Source organism: Pezoporus wallicus, unplaced genomic scaffold (genome assembly GCF_028554395.1).
Source record: "Pezoporus wallicus isolate ANWC-B61680 ecotype Strahan unplaced genomic scaffold, APGP_CSIRO_Pwel_v1 contig_15, whole genome shotgun sequence".
Taxonomy (NCBI): domain Eukaryota; kingdom Metazoa; phylum Chordata; class Aves; order Psittaciformes; family Psittacidae; genus Pezoporus; species Pezoporus wallicus.
This window is the reverse complement of record NW_026642870.1, coordinates 405,856-428,312: the sequence shown is the minus strand read 5'-3', so window position 1 is coordinate 428,312 and position 22,457 is coordinate 405,856. Positions and strand designations below refer to the sequence as shown.

At 45.7% G+C, this 22,457-nt stretch overlaps 1 protein-coding gene across 3 annotated transcripts in view; it reads right to left on the bottom strand.

The window, feature by feature from the left end:
• The window catches only part of ARHGEF4 (Rho guanine nucleotide exchange factor 4), a 115,164-nt gene that overhangs the window by 17,612 nt on the left and 75,095 nt on the right, over positions 1-22,457 (bottom strand). The window contains exon 1 of one of the 3 annotated variants that reach the window (XM_057432984.1): positions 10,666-10,949. The exons of 1 other annotated variant lie outside the window; for it this stretch is intronic. Coding sequence is in view for 1 of the 2 variants with exons in the window: in XM_057432983.1 (XP_057288966.1) it covers positions 9,410-9,418 (9 nt within the window). In the remaining variant the exon portion in view is untranslated. Of the gene's footprint in view, positions 1-9,409; positions 9,431-10,665; positions 10,950-22,457 lie in introns of those variants that run through there. One more of the 3 variants, XM_057432983.1, reaches the window with a different exon arrangement.

The window sequence follows — 22,457 nt, the reverse complement described above, 5'->3', positions numbered from 1 at the left end:
ATATTCTAATTTGACCATGATTCTCCTTAACAAATCTGAGATGTCAGTCAGCCGAGATCTTAATCCAGTTAAGTATGCTACGCTGATAATTCTATAGTGCTGCTTCTTTAATCAGTGCCTGTAGTCAAACTCCTCATGTGATGTCTAGTACAGCTGTCTCCATTTACCATTTACCAAACATTCAACATTTGTCATCACATTTATTTGGTAAGAACTATTTTCCACAGAACCATTCTGACTGGCATTAATTACATTATTCCCTTTTTACTGATCTCCTCTCAGTCCTGATTCACCCTCAGAAGTGGTTTAAACAGATGGGAAGAGGAGGAGGGTCCCCCCACAGCAGGCAAGAAGCAGCTCTGAAAGCTCCCTTTATCAAGTACTACAGAAGGAGAGAAGCAAGCCTTGTAGCAAGCAGAGGAGGCAGAGCAGTGCTCCATGTCATTTCAACCTGCATGTGTGAATGCATGCCAGGTGCATGTCCATCCAAGTTCAGTTTTCAAACTCCAGAGTGACACAAGAGGTTCTCAGTTCCTTACCTAAGAGCCGATTATTATAATAGAAATCAAGTGAAATCGCTTTAGACCATTTCACTTCAGGTTGAGACAGGCCAGGAAAGTTCTTAATGAAAGAATGGGGATGATTACCTGTAGCTGAGGACAACTACTCATCTAGATCCTGTCAGTACCCTCAGCACCCCAAACAGCACTCTCCTGTGACCTGTATACCAAGGGAGTCTGTTAATTTTGGGAACTACCATCCTAAGCTTTGGCATAAAGACAAAACAGGAGCAAAGCCCTTCCCAAACCTGTCAGTACTCTGCAAACGATTGTCTTCACATCATGTGGTACAGTTAAATATTGCAGTTGCGGGCAGTACTTTAAAGCTGTAAACTAGCTTCCATTTTAACCTTTCACACAAGTTTCCAGAGGATACTTACTTAAATCTATATCTGTCAAACATTTATTTTCTGGTATAAGTGAAATATAATTTCACTCTTAAACAAACAGATACAATGCTGAGTGACAGGCTGACAAAATGGCAAATTAAATGGGAAGCTGACAAATGTAACATCAGCAATATCTGAGACAAATGACTGACTAAATGTGCTGCTCCTCAGCAGTGTCTCTGCAGTCAGATATAAGAAAACACAGGCCTGCTCCATCAGGATCAGAAAGCCTGAATGTCAGGAATGATTCAGAAAGAGGTAAGAGAACCAGGTAAGGCACAAAGAGCAGCATGAATCAGAAGCGGAAAGTTTCTAAGCCATTGTAAGCTAAACAGACTTTGAAGCTGCAAAGGAGAAAGGTGGATGGAAGGTGGCCACAAGATGAACGCTTACAAAATGGTTATTGTAACACAAGGCCTATGGGTGCCCCATGAAATCACCATGGAATAAGTTAAGTACAAGCCCAGCCCTTTTTCCCTGAGCTGCATAATTAAGCTGTGCCACAGGACACCACAGAGCCAAACATACAGATGGTTTATAAAGAGATTAAGCAATGTCCTTCAAGGCCATTTAAACTCATCACACCTGGGTACAGCCCACCGAGGATCTTAAACCTGGGAAAGCACACAAGGCAAAGAGCCAGGCCATACTTGCATCTATGCCTGAGCAGCTACCCCAAGTCACAGATAAAAGTGTTACTGGCTATCCCTACAGAGCTGGCGTTAGGACATCAGCATAGTGAAAAACACAGAAGAAATGTTGACTATTCATACTGCCCACAAACATATCTTGAAAGTGATAAGCCCTGAAACTGTTACCTGACAGGGACAGATATGTTCCCTGAGGCACAGCAACACTCCTTCAGGTGGAAAATTAGCAATTGCCAACACAGTAATTACAATGCCATTAGGATGTCCTCTGGGATAGAGCTGTCATCCTCCTGGCTAGGGCTCCTCAAGCAGAGGTAAGAGCAGCACTTCCATATGACTTCAGCATTACAGATCTCATGCAATTCGTCCTATCCATGCAACACTCCACACACCTGGAAGAGCCATTCATCCCTACCACATGGAAGCCCAACTCCCGGCTTTTTCCTTCTTTTGCCCAAAAGGGAGGATGAAAGTGTACACAGGGAACCCTGGGTGTTCAGACATTGCTTGGGAGGCTTTCAAGGACAAAGAGTCCCTGAGCACAGGCTACAGGAGTGGGTATGTGCCCCATCCTCCCTCCAAATGTTCAGAAAGCTCTTTACAATTAAGAGCTCAACTGAGAGAGTTGGGATTGTTCAGCCTGGAGAAGAAAAGACTCTGGGGACACCTTATTATGACCTTCTCACTCTTAAAGTGGGCCTACAAGAAAGATGAGGAGAAACTTTTTAGCAGGGCCTGTTGTGACAAGATGAGCAGTGATGGTTTTAAACTAAAAGAGGGGAAACTCAGGCTGGACGAGAGGAAGAGATTCTTTACAATGAAGGTTGTAAGGCACTGGCATAGGCTGCCCAGAGTGGTGGTGGATGCACCATCCCTGGAGTCATCCAAGTCCAGGCTGGATGTAGTTCTGGGCAACCTGGGCTAGTCGAAAATGTCCCTGTTCATTGCAGGGGGTTGGACTAGAGGAGCTTTGAAGGTCCCTTCCAACCCAAACTCTTCTATGGTTCTATGACCTCAAAACCTCCTTAAGCACTCAAAGCCAGAGAACTTAAGTCATTTGAAAGCTCTAAATCAGCTTAAACAGCTTAAACTCATCTAAGGCCTTTAAGTGTTTTAAGCATTTTAAACCCATCTAAAGCCTTAAAGTGGCTTAAGGAATTTGAAATACTCTAAGGCTTAAAAGTGGTTTAATTATCTTCAACTTTTGGCTAACCCGCTCCTCATACCTCTCCCAGTTGTGTAGCACCTGTCGCTCCACGATCAGGTAGGATTCAAGTGCTGCACTCCTGCTTCCCCCCAAGCATCCCAGATGCCTGAGAACCACTTTTTTACCCCCTCTTTCCAGCCATTTTGTGGTGCTTTGGGGAGCCCTGAGCCCCCTCTCCCAGCACAGCACATCCCTACATCCCATGGCTGCGGCTCTGACTGCAGCAGCTGGAGTTACACAGTATCACAGTATGCTAGAGATTGGAAGGGACCTCAAAAGATCATCTAGTCCAATCCCCCTGCCGGAGCAGGAACACCTAGATAATGTTACATAGGAATGCGTCCAGGCGGGTTTTGAATGTCTCCAGGGAAGGAGACTCCACAACCTCCCTGGGCAGCCTGTTCAGTGTTCCGTCACCCTCACTGAGAAGAAGTTTCTTCTCAAGTTTAAGTGGAACCTCTTGTGTTCCAGTTTGTACCCAGTGTGTACACAGCCAATTAGGGGATGGAGCAGGGTTCGTGGGCTGCTGATAGCTGGGAGAACACCTGGAAACTGGCCATACACTTATCTCCTATTGTCTTTGGTTTCAAAGACTGGGAAGGAGTGAGGCCTGGGGTTGAACTCTCAGGTTTGAGCAAGACTTTGACTCGGGGCTCACATCTACACAAGTTCCTAGTTCTGGTGCCAGTTTGGCTGTAGATGAAAACCATGTCAGACTGAATGAATCCCCTCTGCACCTCACAAGTTTACAGTTTCTGATGCCCTGATCTTAACCATACAGCCTGGGAATGGAAATAGCCTAGGATGTTTCTAGGTGGTTGTTCTCACATTTAGGAGTGATTGCAGTTGTGTCTTTTTTTACACTACCTTTTCTCAGGTACCCAAATCAAAACTGTTTTCATTAGAAAGTTTTACTGAATGTTATATCAGCACATTTTTATGTCACTAATGCTACAAACTTGCCCTACTCTTGCTGCTACCTGCAGCATCACCCTCCCTCTGTGCACATTACCTGGGTACATTTCCCATCCTTTTCACTCTGGAGGACAGCTCCTGATTCCACTCCCTTTCCCACGACTTAATTTTGAGATCTTTCCTCTCTACATCCTTTTTTGATTCCCCTTTCACCATCATTTCTTCAGACAAGTGAGGAATATACTGGACAGCACCCCGAGTTCAGCTGCAGCTCATCCAACACAAATTTGAGACAAATGCTGCATTCTGGCACTTTTTGCAGAAGAGAAGGGAAGGGAGCCATGTAGCTGACAGAGCTCTCTGCTCGCTGACAACTGTTTCGATTCCCTTCCCCCAAAAGATAGAGCGAGTTACAGAATCACTTACAGAGCTTGAAGGCAAATTCATCTGCATTTGTTTTACAAATAAGGTTAAAGAAAACATTTTAAAGCAGATGCAAACTGCATTGCTAGCAAATTGCTCTGAATCATTAAAGGTCAGCCATGCTTTGGGCTTGCAGCAGGCGGTAAGCCAGAATCCCAGCACATGGATTTCCTTTTCGTGTGTGCGTGATTTAATTGTAATGGAACACGCTGCAAAGAACATATTGAAATGATTTTTATTGCCTTTATCTCCCGTGAAAACATCTCCTTTAGATTAATAGCACTGCACCACGGTCTGTACAACACCAGTAGGTGCTGGCAGACATGCAGGGCCTGCAGAGATTGGTTAGCAATTTCCATGACCTGGCTCTTAAGGATGATCTGCCTGCCTCAGAAGGACAATGAACAGTTTAGTATCCGTTTCCTTTCTTCACTTGCTCCTGTGGGAGAACCCCTGCAGGTTTGTGGTGACCCAAAACATGATTACTGCCTCCCCCAAGCGATCTCTCTCCCAGGGCACACACACTGGTTTAGATCCTTTCTTCACTGAACTAAGAATTGCTATCTGTCTTTTCTTAGGAAATGCGGCAGAGGAAAATCTGAATATCAGAGAGAGGGAAAGAAAAGAACACAACACCCTGATAATGTCTCCTGCTGTCAGACAAAGGAGGCTGCCAGCCTTTTGTTTTGGTTAGTATCTGTAAATGTAACAACGGGTCATTTCTTTTGTAGTCCCCACAGAAGGTTCTTCAAGCTAAGTACACTCAAAAAAAAAACCCAAACAAACCAACCCAAACCCAAGAAACACCTACAAAACACACAAAACCACTAACCTTTGCATATTTCAAATGTACTGTGCTAGGTAAAGCAGATTGATTCAAGAAGCAGCAGGTTCCTGGGAGACCCTGTACTATTATGAATTCAAACATCCTAATTTTATTCATTTTCTCAAGCTCACACCATCTGCATGAAGAGACTTTAACGGCCTAAACAAAGCTAAAACCTCCAACCAGAACCACATTTCCATTTCCAAGACCATGCTGCAAAAAAGCCCTCTAACTATGGGAGACTGAGGCACCTGCTGCTCCTCCTGCAACACATGGCTTATTTAGTCCAAACAGGAAAAGAACAACATATCTCCTTTCCACACAGGTTCTCACTTTAGTGGCCATGACTCCCTGCACAGCCCTCACATAGTGGCCATGGGATTTTCAGTATGGCAAAGTAGTTTTGCAAAAGCACCTCAATGCAGAGCACATTGTAGTAAATCAGGCAGCGATGGGATACTGCAGATCTCTCTTGGTGCCTAGCGCAAACCTCAGATTAGGTAGTGCTTAGTATAACAAGTCCTGACTGGGTACCACAGGTGTGAACTGGGAAACTAAAAATACTAAGTCATGACTCCTTAGCAGCCTATTTTCTCTTAATCTCCTGCTGGAACTATTTTATTTGGTGAGGTGAGGAAAGCTGTCTCAGGCTTCTGCCGAGAGATTCCGGTGTAGCTCTTTGACTCAGAAGTGATGTCTATATACAGTGTTTATATTTCCATGCAGCTTGCCACAACTCTGCAGGCACTCAACATGCCAAGACCGGACAAGATCATGATTCAAAACAATCACAAACCATCAAACCCAGCTCTACTATGCTGTTCTGAGCCACATTACCACAAAGGCTATAGACACTAGGTCTGTAAATAACACTCATGCACTACCCCTGTGCAGCTGTCACTACAAACCAGCACAGCTTAGTAGAAGACAACGTATGAACTCCATTCTTGGATGCAAGACCAAACAAGCACAAGATTTTTAAGTGTGGATGCTCCATGCTCTGTGAGAAGTGGAAGACGTGGGACATAAGGGGTGTGGTGGGATGTGTGGGACCAGAGCCCTGTACCTGGCCCTTGTTCCAGAGGGGCCAGGTCAGCTGCAAGGGAGACCAGACCCTTTTCCCTTTCCATGGTCCTTCACACCCAACTCCACTCCTGAAAGGTTCAACAATGTCCTCTTGGTACCTGGGGAAACATTTTTCTTTTAGCATTACCAGCATAGCTGACTATCACCTATTACAAATGCAGAAGGCTTGCACTCATGCAACAAGACAGAGAAAGCCACTGTGCTCTATGTTACTGCTTCAAGTCCCATTTCCACCACTGCTGAACACAGACACAGTGGGTGCACTGTATGTCACAACCACAGCCAGGCCCGGAGCAATCCCACCCAAAGAACAGATGCAAAGATTCAAAGACGACATAATTTTATTGCAGTTTCCACCACACTCTGTAGTTAACAAGCTCAGTAACATGGCATAAATAACAAGTACTGCCCATCTTTAAATCTGTGTTTAACCTGTGGAATGGGACTTCTTTTGTTGGTTTTTCTTTCTTTAAATCAAAACACTGGAAGCATTAATTAAAAGTAATTGTTGATGGTATCACCCTAAATGCTTACTGTGTTTCTTATCAGGCCAGCTCATGCCTTAGATTCCATGAATAAATCACAAAGACAGCAGATCCCACATATCACCACAGAAATGAATTTAGCCTGAAAGAACAAATTAAGAAAAGATACAATCTAAAGCCCAGCTCTCCCTTTGGAAATCATGCCTTGGCCTCACTCCTGCTCTTTGTATTTGTGAGGCCCGAAGTAAAGCAGTGGCAGAGAAAAGCTCGTGCCAGTTAAACATTCTGGTGAACTTGCCCCATGCAGGGGCAATACAAACTACCCCTGCAGGGCTCAGGGAAGCAGTACCTTGCCCATCCCTGCATGATGCTTTGCTACGCAGCTGGAGTACCCCCTCCCCTGGCCATGCTGCTCCCTCCCTGGGGCTACAGCCTAAATGCCATGGCACAGCCTGATGTTCAGAGGACTGACGGGAAGGCAATCACAGACTTCAAGCGGAGCACCCCTCTCATGTCAAATAAGAGCTTTAAGAGCAAAGAAAAAGAGCCAACTTTGTTGACGGAAGCGTCAAAGGCTTCTTCCCACCATCTTTCTTTCACCATATCCAGCTCCTGCACATGATTCAGAGATCCTTCATCAGTTTTATTTTTTCCTGGGCCATCTTAGCTTCTCCAGCCAAGATCTGAGGCAGGCTTGAATGAGTTACAACTAATATACTGATTAACACTTACATGTCAACTGCATGTGAAGTTAAGGAAGGTGAAAAACACTGGGTTCCCTATAACAAAACTCGACACAGATACCTGACTGATCCTGAAGTATCAAACACCTAGACAGGCAGTGCAAAGAGAAATTCAAAATTCACCCAACATTAAATATTAAAAGTGTTTTCAGGCTCTTAGCAACCCACATTGACACCTGCAGCAGACGGTGTTATAACATATACCTCCAATGACTGCTTTGTAATCTTGAAATTTCTCTTATCAGAACTGTTAAATACAAGAACAACTCCACTTTTCTGGTTCCCATCTGGTACCAATAATCTGGTGAAATTGCCCTGTGCGGGGTAATACAAATTACCCCATAGAGGGAAGGGGGAGACAACTTAACTAGGGGTTGCATTACCTTTTGCTATAAGATACTTCTCTCCCAGGTTATTCCTTGCTGTCCTGGATTCCCCATAGGCCTTGGAGAAAGCAGTTCTTTGCTTTATTTCTCTAGCAGAAGGCAGGTTTTCTGCTGGGGAAGTCTCAGGTCCTTTGTGTCAACAACTGGAACGTTCCCCAGAGAGGAGAGCTGCCCTGCAGGAAGCAATGTGGCAGCTCTACCTCAGAGGCATTAACTGTCTAAACTCATGTTATTCCAGAGACATACATTTTCTGTCTAGTATCAGTGGTGAGCATTTTGGAGCACTGGATCAGCTGTTTGTAGTACATTCCTCTACCTACATGCAACAGCTGCTTCTGCACAAGCTTTGATGCATCCAAGCAGCAAAGGCAAATGGGTCTGCCTCCCAGACACGGATGCTGTAAGATGGGCAGAGCAATGTGAGCTTTCTGGAAATAAGGACCCCATACCAGGTATGGCATAGATACGGTAAAAGTGGGAGAAGGGAAAGAAAGAGTTGCAGCATTGTGGGAACACTTGGCTGCTTACAGCAAGGCTGTGCCTGCCCCAGGAGGCATCCCTCAGTTTGGTATTTGCTCCCTTACAAACCCAGAAAAGTCCTGGCAATAGGATATCCCCAAACTGAGCAAGCAGCAGCTAGCAGAGGGTGAACTGCTTCATCACCACAAGACCAGCTCTGGCAGCCTAATCAATTTTGCAGGATACTAAATAAGTTCCTGGAAAACTTCCTTGAAGCACCTTCCTCAGCACTGTAAGAGGCTCCAGTTCAGTGACAAGAGCCACCCAAGGAGCATTTCAGTGACATGACACTGAGCTAAAGAAGAGCATGAGTCACTTTGTGAATCTAGGATCAGTCTTGGCTGGCAGACATTTGTGCTCAGCTTAACAGCTGCCCCACGTGGCTTCTATGTGTTGAGCCAAGTGTTCGGATTATGAATGGAGCTGACCTACCAGACACTACTCCAGAGCTAGGTGTCTATGAGCAGGCCTTGTGGATAACTGCAATTCTCATCTAACATCGGACTAACAGGAGATTTCAGTGACAAGATGTGTTTTACACTATCCAAGATACGGAGCAGGCAAGACAGCAATAACAGACGGTTCACACACATTGCAGGGGCTGCCGTGATTGCTACTGAGGCCTATTGCCGTCTCACTGCTGGCCAGAGCAAAACACTCACCCACCAGATGAGGGGTGAGAGCTTCTGAATGCTCAGGCAGTTTCAGAGCCTGCTCAGACCCAGTGCATGATTTACCCTCAGCAGCAGCTGCCAAAAGCTTTCTGACACTGACACCTATGATCCCAAAGCCATACTTGGGTCCCTCATCTCTCATTTGAAGGCTGGTGTATGCTAACACATCTTTCACTTGTCCTTCCTAACAATCCTTTTTCCACCTTACACCATGAAGTTCTAATTCCAGCTGTAACTAAGACCACAGGTACAGTTTAGAAGGGAAAGAAAACAAATTTGTTTGAAAACCAGTGTTGTGTGCTGAGGTTTGGGTTGTTTTGTTTTTTTTTGAAATGGCAACTTCAGGAAACTACATATACTGGATGGGCCCAGTGTCTGTTTATCACAACGTCTGGTTAATTGGGTTAAATTGGCCTAATTTGTGATTTTTAATAGTTCAGAACTGTTCATCTATGTAAGAGATGTCTAGAGAAGTGCAGAGACCTGGGGCCTGCTACACACCCCAGCACTGCAAGAAACTCTCTCAGGACAAGCGATCTTTCATACCTCAGACATAGCAGATAGCAGCTCATCAAGTACCAATTTCATTGCTTTGTGTGCTAAAGTGACGTGGTTTTCTGGAACATAATGCTTACACACAGTCACATAAATCACTAGTAGAGAGTACATCACTCATGATGACAGAGAAAACATCACCATCCAGCCTTCTTCAACATCTCATCTGACTTCAGAAGCCATAAACATTCAGGTCTGAAAGGACTGCAGTAACTTCAGCCATTAGTGCTAGTAAATGCACTGCCTTCATGAAAGCTGTACTTAAACTGCATATTACCTAACACATTAAATGAAGGATCCTGCTGATTTTTATGGGTTTGGATCTTTTGCACAGTCTCCAGCACAAATGCTAGCAGTGTCATTAAGAACAGTGCACTGTAGCTTTCTTTCAAGCCTGTCTTTCTCCAGGAATCAGTCTTCTTCAATGCCATAGAGCGTTACTACATCAAGGTGCCAATGTCCAAGTCTCGAAGTGCTGTGACGCATTGATGATCAAACACCATTGGGGTGAGCAGGCCTGGAGTGAGCATGCTGCCCTTCCCTCCTAACAGGTCTACACGAGTGCTGCTTGAGTCACCTCCTCGCTGTGCATGGCTACTGCTAGCCAGTGAGAAACATGTGGCCTGCATTAGTGTACTATGTTGCGGTTCTGCCAGCCATTTTAATACACATAGCAGATAAGCACTGAGATATAAGAAAATAGGATAAAAGCCAACAAAGCACTCCTTCCACACCACTGCAGCGCTTATTCAGTCTGAATTCCTGATGCACTACTGATCAATCATTTTGGCTAATTGGGCATTACTCACACCACCGCACAGTGCAGTGCTAACAACGGCAGAGCAACAGAGGCTTTACAGGGTTCTGCTTTTGACAGAAGGTGTTTACACGTAGCAGGTCCTTGTGTAAAGGCTCATTATAGGATGACTGTCCCTCTGCAAACAAAGCTGCAGCACTTTGAGCTTCTCCATGGTTGCAAGTGCTCCGTATAGGCACAGTACTGTCATGGTTAGGATCCAGTGCCATGCAGAGCAGTCCCGATTAAGCAGGTTGGCTCCGTTACCTCTTCGCCTTTTTCTGGTTTAACAGTGTTCCAAACTGCAAGGCACAGGTGATGACAGGAGGAGAGTGAGGGGAGCAGGGTGGGGAAGGAGGTGATGATCAAAAAACAAAGGAGGGATACTCTGAGACACACAGTTACCGTAACAGCAGACAAGCAGACCAGAGGCAGACAACGACAAGCTGACCTGCTGATTTGTCGCCCAGTCCTGGAAACCCCCATGCACCACACCACTACTGGCAGACCTCCTTCAGTGAAATGCCAGAAGAAACATCAGCACCACGTTGACAATGATGAGGAAGAGCAGGATGACAAAGACCACTACCCGCTGGGTCTCCGGGTTCATGTTGCAGCGGAGGAAAGTGTGAAGTGCACTCCATTTGTGCCTGCTTCGGTCGGGGACTTTTGCCATGGCTTCAGCCCCCGGAAAATAAAGGAAAAAAAAAAAGGAAAAAAAAAAAAAGCAGCAAGCTTGAGTGACTGCTGTACAGCCCACAGGAGGGGCACGGATGGGGCAGAAGGCTGTGAACAAAAGCTGGTTTATAGCTCTCAAAAGCAGAAGTCTAAATGGTTCGACTCAGCCATTGCTGGTCCCACACAGCACGTGTGCCAAAACCCCCCTTCCCCACCCCCTTATCTCAGCGGGATGCTTATCAGCACATCCATAGGCTTCCACATCTTCTGACGGCCGAAGGAACCATCGCCATCACTTTAGCAGAAGGAAGACGTTGAATTCCTCCTTGCAGGAAGCCCTGGCGTGCTGGAGCACTGCAATCCGGGCTGCGATATTGGCTTTCCAGAGAGCAGCTCAGCTATTTGCTGGGCGCCGTCTCCAGGATCTATGCAGGCCCTAGCAACGCACGGTGTGCAGGGGAGGCTTTTAAGGAGGGTCAGGAGTGGATTAGGCGGCTGCTTTTTTAAATCCTTCCACCCGCACTGACAGCGTGCCTGCAGCAGAGACAGGTCCTGCTGCCCCCGGGAGGGCAAGGAAATCTGGCCCTGCAGCAGTGCAAGGGCACGGTGAGGGCACACCTGAGTGTGCAACAAGCTGACAGGTGTCTGCAAGGCAGATGGGGGAGATGCAGCACTCTGACTGGTGGTCCAGAGAAGCGACTCCTGTTGGATGACGTTGTTCACTTCCCAGCAGGATCCTAGAGCCAGAATGTCCACAGGACCGAGGCACTTAAATCTACAGGCTGCCAAGGGAGCAGTGGAGTCTTTCCCTCTGGAGACATTCAAGGCCAACTTGGATACGTTCCTGTGTAACCAGCCCTAGGTGGCCCTGCCTTGGCAAGGGGGCTGGACTGAATGATCTCCAGAGGTCCCTTCCAACCCTAACCATTCTGTGACTCTGAAATCTCTGCAACTAGAAAACCTCTAGTCAGCTCTGCAGAGCCCTAAACATGCTTTTATGAACGTAACAACGTGCTGCTGGATGGTGAAGTTTACCAAGCATCAGGCTGCTTGGGGTACACTCGCAGATGCCCCAGCCTAAGCATAGCTCCCACCAATGTCTGACCAGGATCAGAAGGCACTCCTCCTTGGAAAGGTCTTGGAGAGTACCTATCACAGACAGGCTCTTTAAACACAATTGCAGCCCTTCCCTCTAGTCAGTAAAGGAGCCCATCTTTTACTCAGCAACTAGCAGTTACAGCACTTCCCAGGAAAGGGACCCAGTAATCAAGTCCTTCACTGATGGGAGGTAATTCCACATATTCCAGTTCTCATGGGCTCACCCCATACACACACCCTCATGAAACTGAGAATACAAATCCAGCAATCCAGCCCCTGGAGCCAGGGCTGGATGACAGAGCAGTTACTGTGTGGAGCTGGATGCAAAGTGGATGACTCTGCACTTTACCCAATAGTTCCAAACATGGAAAAAAGAAGATAAATCCAAAACCCCAACGTGTATATATATATATATATATATATATATATATATATATATGCACACACACTCACACATTCCTAGGAGCAGGAACCATAAGTCATGGTTCCCCCCTTAAATATACCAACTGCTAAATCCATCTCTGGGAAGGGCAATGAGGGAGCAGCCACATGATGTGGGTATGAGCAGAATGCACTCAGGTGCTCTCACAGTTGAAAGAGTAAATATAAAAAAAACAGCTATCTTTTCAGGTGTTAGTACATCAATGCCCACAATGCTTCCTGAAGAGCTGCACAGCTCCTCTATGTATACAGGAACATGGAAAGTGAGACATTTGAAAGGGAAAAGGTTTAAGAGTTATGGTCTGGATGGGTACTTTGTTTTTTTCCCTAAACTGTGCTACCCTTAGCAGGGGTTATACAGCAAGTGCTAAGCAGTCAAACAGCTCCCACTGTCTCCTTATGTTTCTGTAACATTTAAGATGTCTCTTTCAAGCATTATAAAAATCAAGTCTAGCATTATTTCAGTTTGCTGGTTTCTGAACTTAAAGATCCTGAAAATCTCCTTGTCTCTAGCCTGAATATAGAACAAGGGGAAAACTGCATAAGGCAAGGGCTTGTGCTCTCAGTGCAGCTTCAAGACCTTACGAGCAGAACTTCACAATACAGAGCAAACTATTGGGATACACAGGCTGCCCACATTCCCTGGTGTTCTTGAGCTTCTGGCCTGCGTTTTTTTAATTGCTTTGAAAAACCCTGACATATGCACCACAGCACAATACTTAGATCACTAAGCTTGAAGACTTCTATTTAATGGAAGTTCTTCAAGTCCATAGTTGACTTGCATCATTGCACTGTTCAACTCCTGAGCTCTTTGCAACTCATGTCTGGTTTTGAAGGCTTTTCACAAACTGATTCAGTTTGGTCTAAGCCACCAAAGAGTATTTGGGACTTATGTGGATCTTCAAGAGAAACTAATCATGGTGAATGGGAAGCACGATCACAGCAACTACCACCTCTTCTCCTTTAGTCAGTTACATTAAAAGGAAATAAACTCTAGTGACCCACCAAGACACACACAGTGTAAATCAGACCTCAGTGCCCCCCTGCCTGCACGACATTGCCAGGGCATATAAAACATGCTTACCTTGTGTACCTTTTGAAAAATTACACAATGTAAAGTTGCAGACACCCTTCTGACCTCACAGGGAATAAAGACGCAAGAGCAGAAACTGGTCTCGACAGGGACAAAAACTGCAGAGTGACTCTAGCTGTGACCTGGAATCTGTTTTCACCCCCATGCAGCAAATTCACACAGTCATTCACAGAGCCTGTGCATATCATAGGCTCACAGAATGGTTTGGGTTGGAAGGGACCTTAAAGCTCATCCAGTTCCAATCACCTGCCACAGGCAGGGACACCTTCCACTAGAGCAGGTTGCTTCAAGCCCCATCCATCCTGGCCTTGAACACTGCCAGGGATGGGGCAGCCACAGCTTCTCTGGGCACCCTGAGCCAGCGACTCAGCACTCTCACAGGGAAGAACTTCTTCTAATGTCTAATCTCAATCTCACCTCTGTGCACGGGGGAGTTACTTCTATGGTAACTCAAAGTGTTTGCGGGGTGGGTGGGTGTGTGTGTGCTGCTAAACATCATGTGGCATTTTTCTGTGACAGAAATCAAGCCTCATCCTTATTCCTCACCAATCAGACATTCTGTGGTATGTGGCATCAGCAAGAGATGAAACAGCTGAAAGTTTTACCTTGTTTTACCTTGTGGCTTGTAGTAAAGGGAGACTTCGTTTGTATAACTATCAGTGAATGAGCACATTTCAACTAAGTGTTGTACAACATTCACTGGAATCTAATTTGCAATTGTAATAATTTACTTCCAATCCTTCCTCCTCAGCCAGGCCTGCATCCAGAGAATAACGCTGCCACTCACAGTGCAAGTAGTGAGTGCAGAGCAGCCTCCAAGGCCTGACTGCACACAAAGCCATGCTGACAGTCACAGAAGTCAGTCTGTGACCAAGCCTTCAGAGAGTAAATTATTCAAGAGCTCCCAGCCTAATAGTAGATAAAGCAGAAACAGAAAGACACCCCTTTGCTTTTCATTTAAGGAATACTAATTACTGCTCACCCTTACTAGTCACTTTGGTTGCATGTGCACCAAATGGGGTCTGTTTTAGCAGACCAAGAGCATACAAGCAAACCTACTTGTCTGCCAGATGAAAAGAGCATTTCAATATTGCCACAGCTGAACTGGGAACTGAAAGGCTTATGTACATAAACATGAAAAATTAATAACTGTACTAAATAACACAGGTGCTTCAGTAGAACAAGAAAATAAATAACTGTGGAGACAAGCAGTGAAGTTATACCCAGTGCACTGGGAAAGCAAAGATGATGTGGCAGTCAGGTGAAGTTCCCGATGACTGGAAAAAGGGAAATGTAACCCCCATTTTCAAGAAGGGGAAAATGGATGACCCGGGGAATTACAGACCAGTCAGTCTCACCTCTGTGCCTGGCAAAATCTTGGAGCAGATTCTCCTGGAAGGCATGCTAAGGCACATGAAAATCAACAAGGTGCTTGGTGACAGCCAGCATGGCTTCACTAAGGGGAAATCCTGCCTGACCAATTTGGTGGCCTTCTATGATGGGGCTACAGAACTGATGGACAGAGGTAGAGCAGTTGATGTCATCTACCTGGACTTGTGTAAAGCATTCGACACTGTCCCACACGACATCCTTGTCTCTAAATTGGAGAGACATCAATTTGATGGATGGACCACTCAGTGGATAAAGAACTGGCTGGATGGCCGCACACAAAGAGTTGTGGTCAATGGCTCTATGTCCGGCTGGAGACCAGTAATGAGTGCTGTCTCTCAGGGATCGGTGTTGGGACCGGTCTTGTTTAACATCTTTGTTGCTGACATGGACAGTGGGATTGAGTGCGCCCTCAGCAAGTTTGCCGATGACACCAAGCTGTGTGGTTCGGTTGATACCCTGGAGGGAAGGAATGCCATCCAGAGGGACCTCAACATGCTTGTGAGGTGGGCTGATGCCAACCTCATGAAGTTTAACCATGCCAAGTGCAAGGTCCGACTCCTGGGTGGGAGCAATCCCAGGCACAGCTACAGGTTGGGCAGGGAAGAGATTCAGAGCAGCCCTGTGGAGAAGGACTTGGGGGTGCTGGTCAATGAGAAAATGAACATGAGCCGGCTTCAGTGCGCGCTTGCAGCCCAGAAAGCCAACCGTATCCTGGGCTGCATCAAAAGGAGAGTGACCAACAGGCCGAAGGAGGTGATCCTGCCTCTCTACTCTGTTCTCATGAGACCTCACCTGGAGTATTGTGTGCAGTTCTGGTGTCCTCAACATAAAGAGGACATGGAACTGTTGGAACAAGTCCAGAGAAGGGCCACAAGGATGAACAGGGGACTGGAGCACCTCCTGTATGAAGGCAGGCTGAGGAAGTTGGGGCTGTTCAGCCTGGAGAAGAGAAGGCTGCGTGGAGACCTCATAGCAGCCTTCCAGTATCTGAAGGGGGCCTATAAGGATGCTGGAGAGGGACTCTTCATTAGGGACTGTAGTGACAGGACAAGGGGTAACGGGTTAAAACTTAAACAGGGGAAGTTCAGAATGGATATAAGGAGGAAATCCTTTCCTGTGAGGGTGGTGAGGCACTGGAATAGGTTGCCCAGGGAGGTTGTGAATGCTCCATCCCTGGCAGTGTTCAAGACCAGGTTGGACAAGGCCTTGGGTGATATGATTTAGCATAAGGTGTCCCTGCCCACGGCAGGGGGGTTGGAACTAGATGATCTTAAGGTCCTTTCCAACCCTAACTATTCTATGATTCTATGTACCCCAGAGTGAGGCACCTAAGGGCAACTGTTCAGAGGGGCCAGCCCCACCACCTCTCACAAGAGAGCAGATTTGAAAAGCAAGGCTCTGAGTTGCAAGCTAGATAACATGCTAAAGCACATTTCCAGGACTTAGCACAAACAGGGATGTGCTCGCTACAAGTAGAAGACACACAATTCAACTCCTCCTAAAGCCAAGAATGCATTAGTATTGTAGGCGCAAAATAAACTGTGCTCTGGACATCACCTTAGGGGAAAAAAGGACACTCTTACTGGCTCATTTATCAACACACTCTCTTCAAAAAGGTGAAAAATATGTCAAAATATTAGCAACTAACAAAGACAGAAGTGCTAGAACTGAGCCTGGATTCGGCCCATCTGATACAGACACATACTTTTTGCCAGCCACACTGACCTTCAGGTCACAGAGTGTGGACAAACCAGGCAGTTGGCTCATGGTTTGTTTGCCTGCTTTGATCAACAGAGGTTTGCTTACCATGCTGCACTGATTTCACCTGGGTTTTTATGGTGTGGCATTTTGGATTTGTGCTGAAAATAGCACTGATCACACAGGGATGGTTTACTTATTGCCGAGCAGTCCTTACACAGAGCCAAGGCCTCTTCTGCTTCATACACCACCCCGCCAGCAGGTCATAATAAGGAGCTGGGGAAGGGTCACCACCAGGACAGCTGACCCCAACTAATCCAAGGGACATGCCATACCATATGATGTCACATGCGGCATATAAAACTGGGGGAAGAAGAAAGAAAAGGGACATTTGGAGTGATGGTGTTTGTCTTCCCAAGTTACACATTATGGAGCCCTGCTGTCCTGGGGATAGCTGAACACCTGCCTGACCATGGGCAGTGGTGAATGAATTCCTTGGTTTCCTTTGCTTGCATGCGTGGCTTTTACTTTACCTATTAAACTGTCTTTATATCAACCCACCAGTTCTCATTTGTACCTTTCCAATTCTTTCCCCCATCCCACTACAGAGGAATTAACAAGCGTCTGTATGGTGGCTGCATGGTGCTTAGCTGCCTGCTGGGGTTAACCCATGACACATGCAAACCCACTATGCAAATACCAGCTTCTTACAAGTTGTTCCTAAATAGGGTATCTTCTGAAGTAGCATTACTCTCTTTTTACACCAATGCAGCCACAGACACAAATATTAACTCCCCTGTCCCTCTAGTTGGCATCACATGCTGTTTGGATGCTGTGTATACAAAACTAGAGAGGAAGAGAAGATATTCAGGACACACAGAAACCTTCAACAGCCCAAGTAACAAACTTCACCTGCATCCACATGACTGGGTTTCTCCCCCTTCAACCTTTCTTTGACATAAAAAAAACACTGAATTATTACTGCCCTTTTCATAACAGCTGATGAAGAGCCTCTAGAGGACGAAGCTTCTATTAATTTTTATTTCACTAACTGGGTGATGAAAATACTTCTACCTGTTGAACCATTTCAAAGGCATCTTTCAAAAAAGAATTCAGGCTCTGAGTGGACAATCAATGAAAAACTTTCTACTAGGTTTTCAGTTCAGCAATCAAAAAGAAGGGCTGAGAATGAAACTGAGAGGGGGGCAAGCACTCCTACCTGCAAATCAATCCAAGAAACCCATTTCCTTAACTCCCAAATACCACTTTGCCCAGCATCCAAACTACACAACTACCCTGTTATGCATTGAATTAACCCTCAGTAACAACTGCAGCTTAACGCCTCCCTAACTGATGTCATTCACTACTGAGCCACAGCCAGGAAGCATCAGAACAAGTACAGCTTCTTAAACTGCATATGATCATGTATTTCTAAAACAGAAAGTAGTCTGTCAGAGGCCCACAATTTGCTCTGAATTTTACAGTGTGTAACACTCTTACTAGAGCACAGTTACTCTCACTGCATGTTTCTCTAGCTAATACTGCATGGTTTAAGCCAACACAGCTTTTACAGACAGTACTTCCTTGGAGAGTTTAGTCATGTAATACTGCCAAAACGTTACAAGTTGTTCACTTTCTTGAGTCCTAAGATTCAGGAGATAATTATCAATGGAAAGAAAATTAGCCTTACAGTTTCTTTGTGCAGTGCGTGGATTAAGGCATGGCCACACTGGTACACTGCAAGGAAAGCAGCCATTTAGATGAGTCACCCCTTACTACAAAATAAAAAAGACATAAAAGAAACCCTAAAAAAATTACAGAATGTGCTTAGCAACCAGTCTTTTGCTTTCAGACTCTACTAAAGCTAGAAAATCAAGCTCTCCTAAAACAAGTTTTAGTTTCAAAAACAGCAACAGTAACCATTAACATGTTGGAGGTATCTGCATGGGAGCACCCAGCATCATACACAGAAAATGACACATTTCCAGGGTGGATGTGACTAGCGCTGGACATGCATCTGGGTTTGGCTGAGGGTGAAAACTGCTCTCTCAATACTGAATGACAGATGACAGGCAAGGGATATACATACAAGAATGGTCTGGGAAATAAAACAATGCATGTTATGATAGATGGGTAGAGCAAGGAACAAGCAGAGAGAAGCAAAGACAGGCTGGCACAGTCCATGCCATAGCCCAGGAAAATAGATCTTGCCAATACAAGATTGGACACAGGCAGAACAAAGGATGCCCTATTAGTGATGCTCTGAAATAAAGACAAACTAAATAGGAGATACGGTAAGACAGACGGATAGATAAGAAAGGAAATGATGCATCGTAGAGACCTGGCAAGATTAACAGCTTGAATGCAGTCCCTGGAAAGGGGTCAGAATAGAAGATGATACTCTACAGAGCTGAGGAACAGACAGAGTGGTAACAACATCCTTAGTGACCAAGGGAGGTGGTGTTGAGGAGGTCCTAGAAATTATTCTAATGCGTTAATTTTGATACCCTGAACATTTGACAGCCACAGATAACATAAAGACAAGGAATGCTCTTCATCTGGGCACTGTGTGGGCATGAACAGAGAAAGAAGGGAGAAACAGGCAGAGAAATACTCTGAGAAAGTCAGGGAAAGGAGAGAAGGAACTGGAATGAATAAAGTTGTGGGGACTGAAGCAGGTAAGGACAGAGGAAGCTGCAATGAAGCAGTGAAAAGTCTGGATGAGAAGGGGATGAATAACAGTGCAAGGTGAGTGACAAGATTAATGTGGTGACTAACAGGGAGCAGATGAAGATGCATAGTGTACAGAGCCAAAGAACCACTAAAAGGTAAGTAAGCCCTGTGAGAGTTTTTAAGAGGTGGTGGTGGGGCGACACACCACAGGGACAGGACTTACTTTTTTTTTCTTCTTTCTAGACCATAAGACTCCTTTCTCTCTGGGTAAACAGGAGCTTTCAAGAAAGCCACTCAATTTTGGGCTGTCTGGCACATTTTGTTGAGCCCACACATTATAAAGTATGAGCACAAGGTTCCTTTAGCTGCAGAGCGGTGTTGACACTTCTGACTGCTCAGCCTCCTCACCTCTTACAGAACACACCAGTCTTGTGGATGTAGAAAACAGGAAAAATGCTTACAAGTAACAGCTCTGTAAAGTTCTACCAAGCTGCCATGTAATAATGTTAATTTGAGGATCCTCAAATCTTCTGATGCAATTAAAGGAGCCAAAGGAGAGCTGAGGAGAACAACAATCTCCATGGAGTATGAGCATAAGAAAAGCTATGAGAGGGTAAAAGACATACACACACTGTGAGTAGGAAACAGGATAGACATTCTTATGCCATGCCCAACAGAAAAGCAGGGCAGAAACTTAATGTAGTCAAGCAGCCTTCTGAGGCCACCTTTTCCTCATACCTCTGGTTTAGAGCTAGCAGGCTGGAAAAAATGCAGCAGAACAACATACCCCAAAGAACAAGTTTCGGTGGGCTGTCCTCCAAGAGCCTGCACCACTGACCAAGAAATTAGTCAGAATCTAAAATACAGCTCAGAAGCAAACTTGGTAAGTGGCTGTCAAAATTATCAGCAAGGCAAGGATGGGAAATTGACAGCCCCAAGAGTAAATGAGCAAGGTGCTCCTCTGCTTTACTAGCAAAGCATACATTAGGCACAGAGGAACATGAAAAAAAAACAGGACATTCAGTCCATACTGGATAACTCAAGCAGCCTGCTTTCTTTTCACAAAACCCATTGACATGAAGACTTGCCAGAGGCAAGTTAGTGGAACAGCCAGAAGCAGGATCCTCTCTAAAGATTACAGATAAAAGCAGCTAGAAGTACAATTGAAAAGAATAACGCCTATCAACACCTTTGTAGTTCACCATTCCCTACAACTGCACCTACCCCTCAACCCAGAACTGCAAGAAATAGGCTGAATTTGACATTCAACTGCTGTACAGCAGCACATCTCTGCTCCTGTCATCTGAGGCCCTCATCACACTTCCAACTCAATCCAAGTCTGCGAAATTATGTGCCATGGGGAGGTGTGTCAGTCAGTCCCACACTCCTGGGGACAAAGGCTGCTGTGTGTGCCTGCCCACAGAGTGTGTTCCAGTGTGGGAGTAGTGGGGTTAATGCAAGCAGCATCTCCTCCTTTTGCGGCAAGGGGCAGGCATGTGATTGACATGCACTTCAACCGTGGCTCTCCCAGGGCATGCTGAGGGCACTGAGCAAGGGCTGGCCTCAAGCGCCCCCAGAGTGAGGGGCAGTCTTTCCGTGAGCCTCGGGAAAAGGGGGCTGGTACTTCTGCAGCTTGGTTCCTCCCACTGATCTTTCTTCCGTCTACAGCTCCCAGTTTTGCTGTTTTTATCAGAGTGGTAACATAAAACTACAAGGAATCTGCCAATGCCTTCACTGTGTTAAAACATGGTTGAACCTGCTGCTAACTGTGCCCTCAGTTTACCGGTGCAGGACATGGAGCCTTGGCCACACAGCTGAAGCTACCAGGCAAGATCTTTTGAGGTATTAACAGTGCTCTCTGACAGGCCAGAAGAGCCAGGAGGGACTTTGTTTTCCACCGCTGGGTTCAAACGTCTTCTGGGGATTAGGAAAAAAACAAAACTACAGAGAGGAGCTGCTCTACATCAGGATTTGGAGAGAGGAGAACAAATCCAAGAAATGTTCTGGTATCAAAACCATGCTGAGAGGTGCCTGAGGTACAAGTATGGTATAAACCCAGATATACTCACTCCTCTGTCTCTATGCAAACACTGAACCTCTACACTAATCTTTATCCAGCATTCCTACTCTGACACATTCCTTCTTTATCCCCTCCTCTCTGCAAATCTTTGTACTGTTTATTGTGCTGTTCTCCATCACAGGTGTTTCTTGAACTAGAGAACTGGGGCATGGACATCCTTGAAACTGTTTTTAAAATGAAGACCTTGGCAGAGTGAATTGTAACACCAAGACCCTGCAAAACAGACTAGTTCTCTGCACAACATCAGGCTACTATTTCAATCAGGAATAACTGCAGCTTAATTTATGATACACTTCTGAAACCACGTCTTAGAAGGGGTGCAAACATTGCAGTGCTTCTGATTTCTTCCTCCCATAGAACAGCTGTGGAGAGTTAGGCACCAAACCAAGGATCCCCAAAACCTAAACAAGGAGCTCCCAAGAATAGCTAGTGAGATACAACAAGGCCAAGGTCCTTCTCTGTATCAGACGGAGAGTAGGTTTGAAAGGAAGGCTCCCACTTTACACACAAATGGTGAAATCATTCATTTTCACCTAGACACATCCTTGACTGTTATTGCACAGGGCCTTATCACGCATGTGTGTGCCACAACCAGGTCCTGCAGGCAGCACTGTTTGAAGGATAGCAGGTTAGAAAGCCTGTGATTGGGTGCATGTGAGAGGTCTCAGCAGGTACAGACCATGAGGACCTCAGAGGGTTGGTGACAGCCTGCCACACTAACTCTAGTGTAGCAGAGCAAGGCTTTAACAATCTCCCTGGAGTCTTGGTAAATGGTCCTCACACTACAAGTGGCAAGCAGGAAGCCAAGACCTTCTGCAATGTAACCCTTAGTTCAACAGGATACAATGCCACTGGTGTGGATTAAAAGATCTCTTAACTGGATGCCAAAGCATTGGAGGGTGGTTGCAGCCTTCAAAACAAAGAAACAGCCACCTCTTGTGATCAGTATCATCAGTAGATGCCATGTTTTCTTTAGGTGGTGGGGAACATCGCACAGTTCTAGGAACACACAGACAGACTGGATAAAATACAGGTGGGCTTTGAAGTGATTTGGCACAAGTAGCTTCAGGAGTTACAGCACTGTTGGATC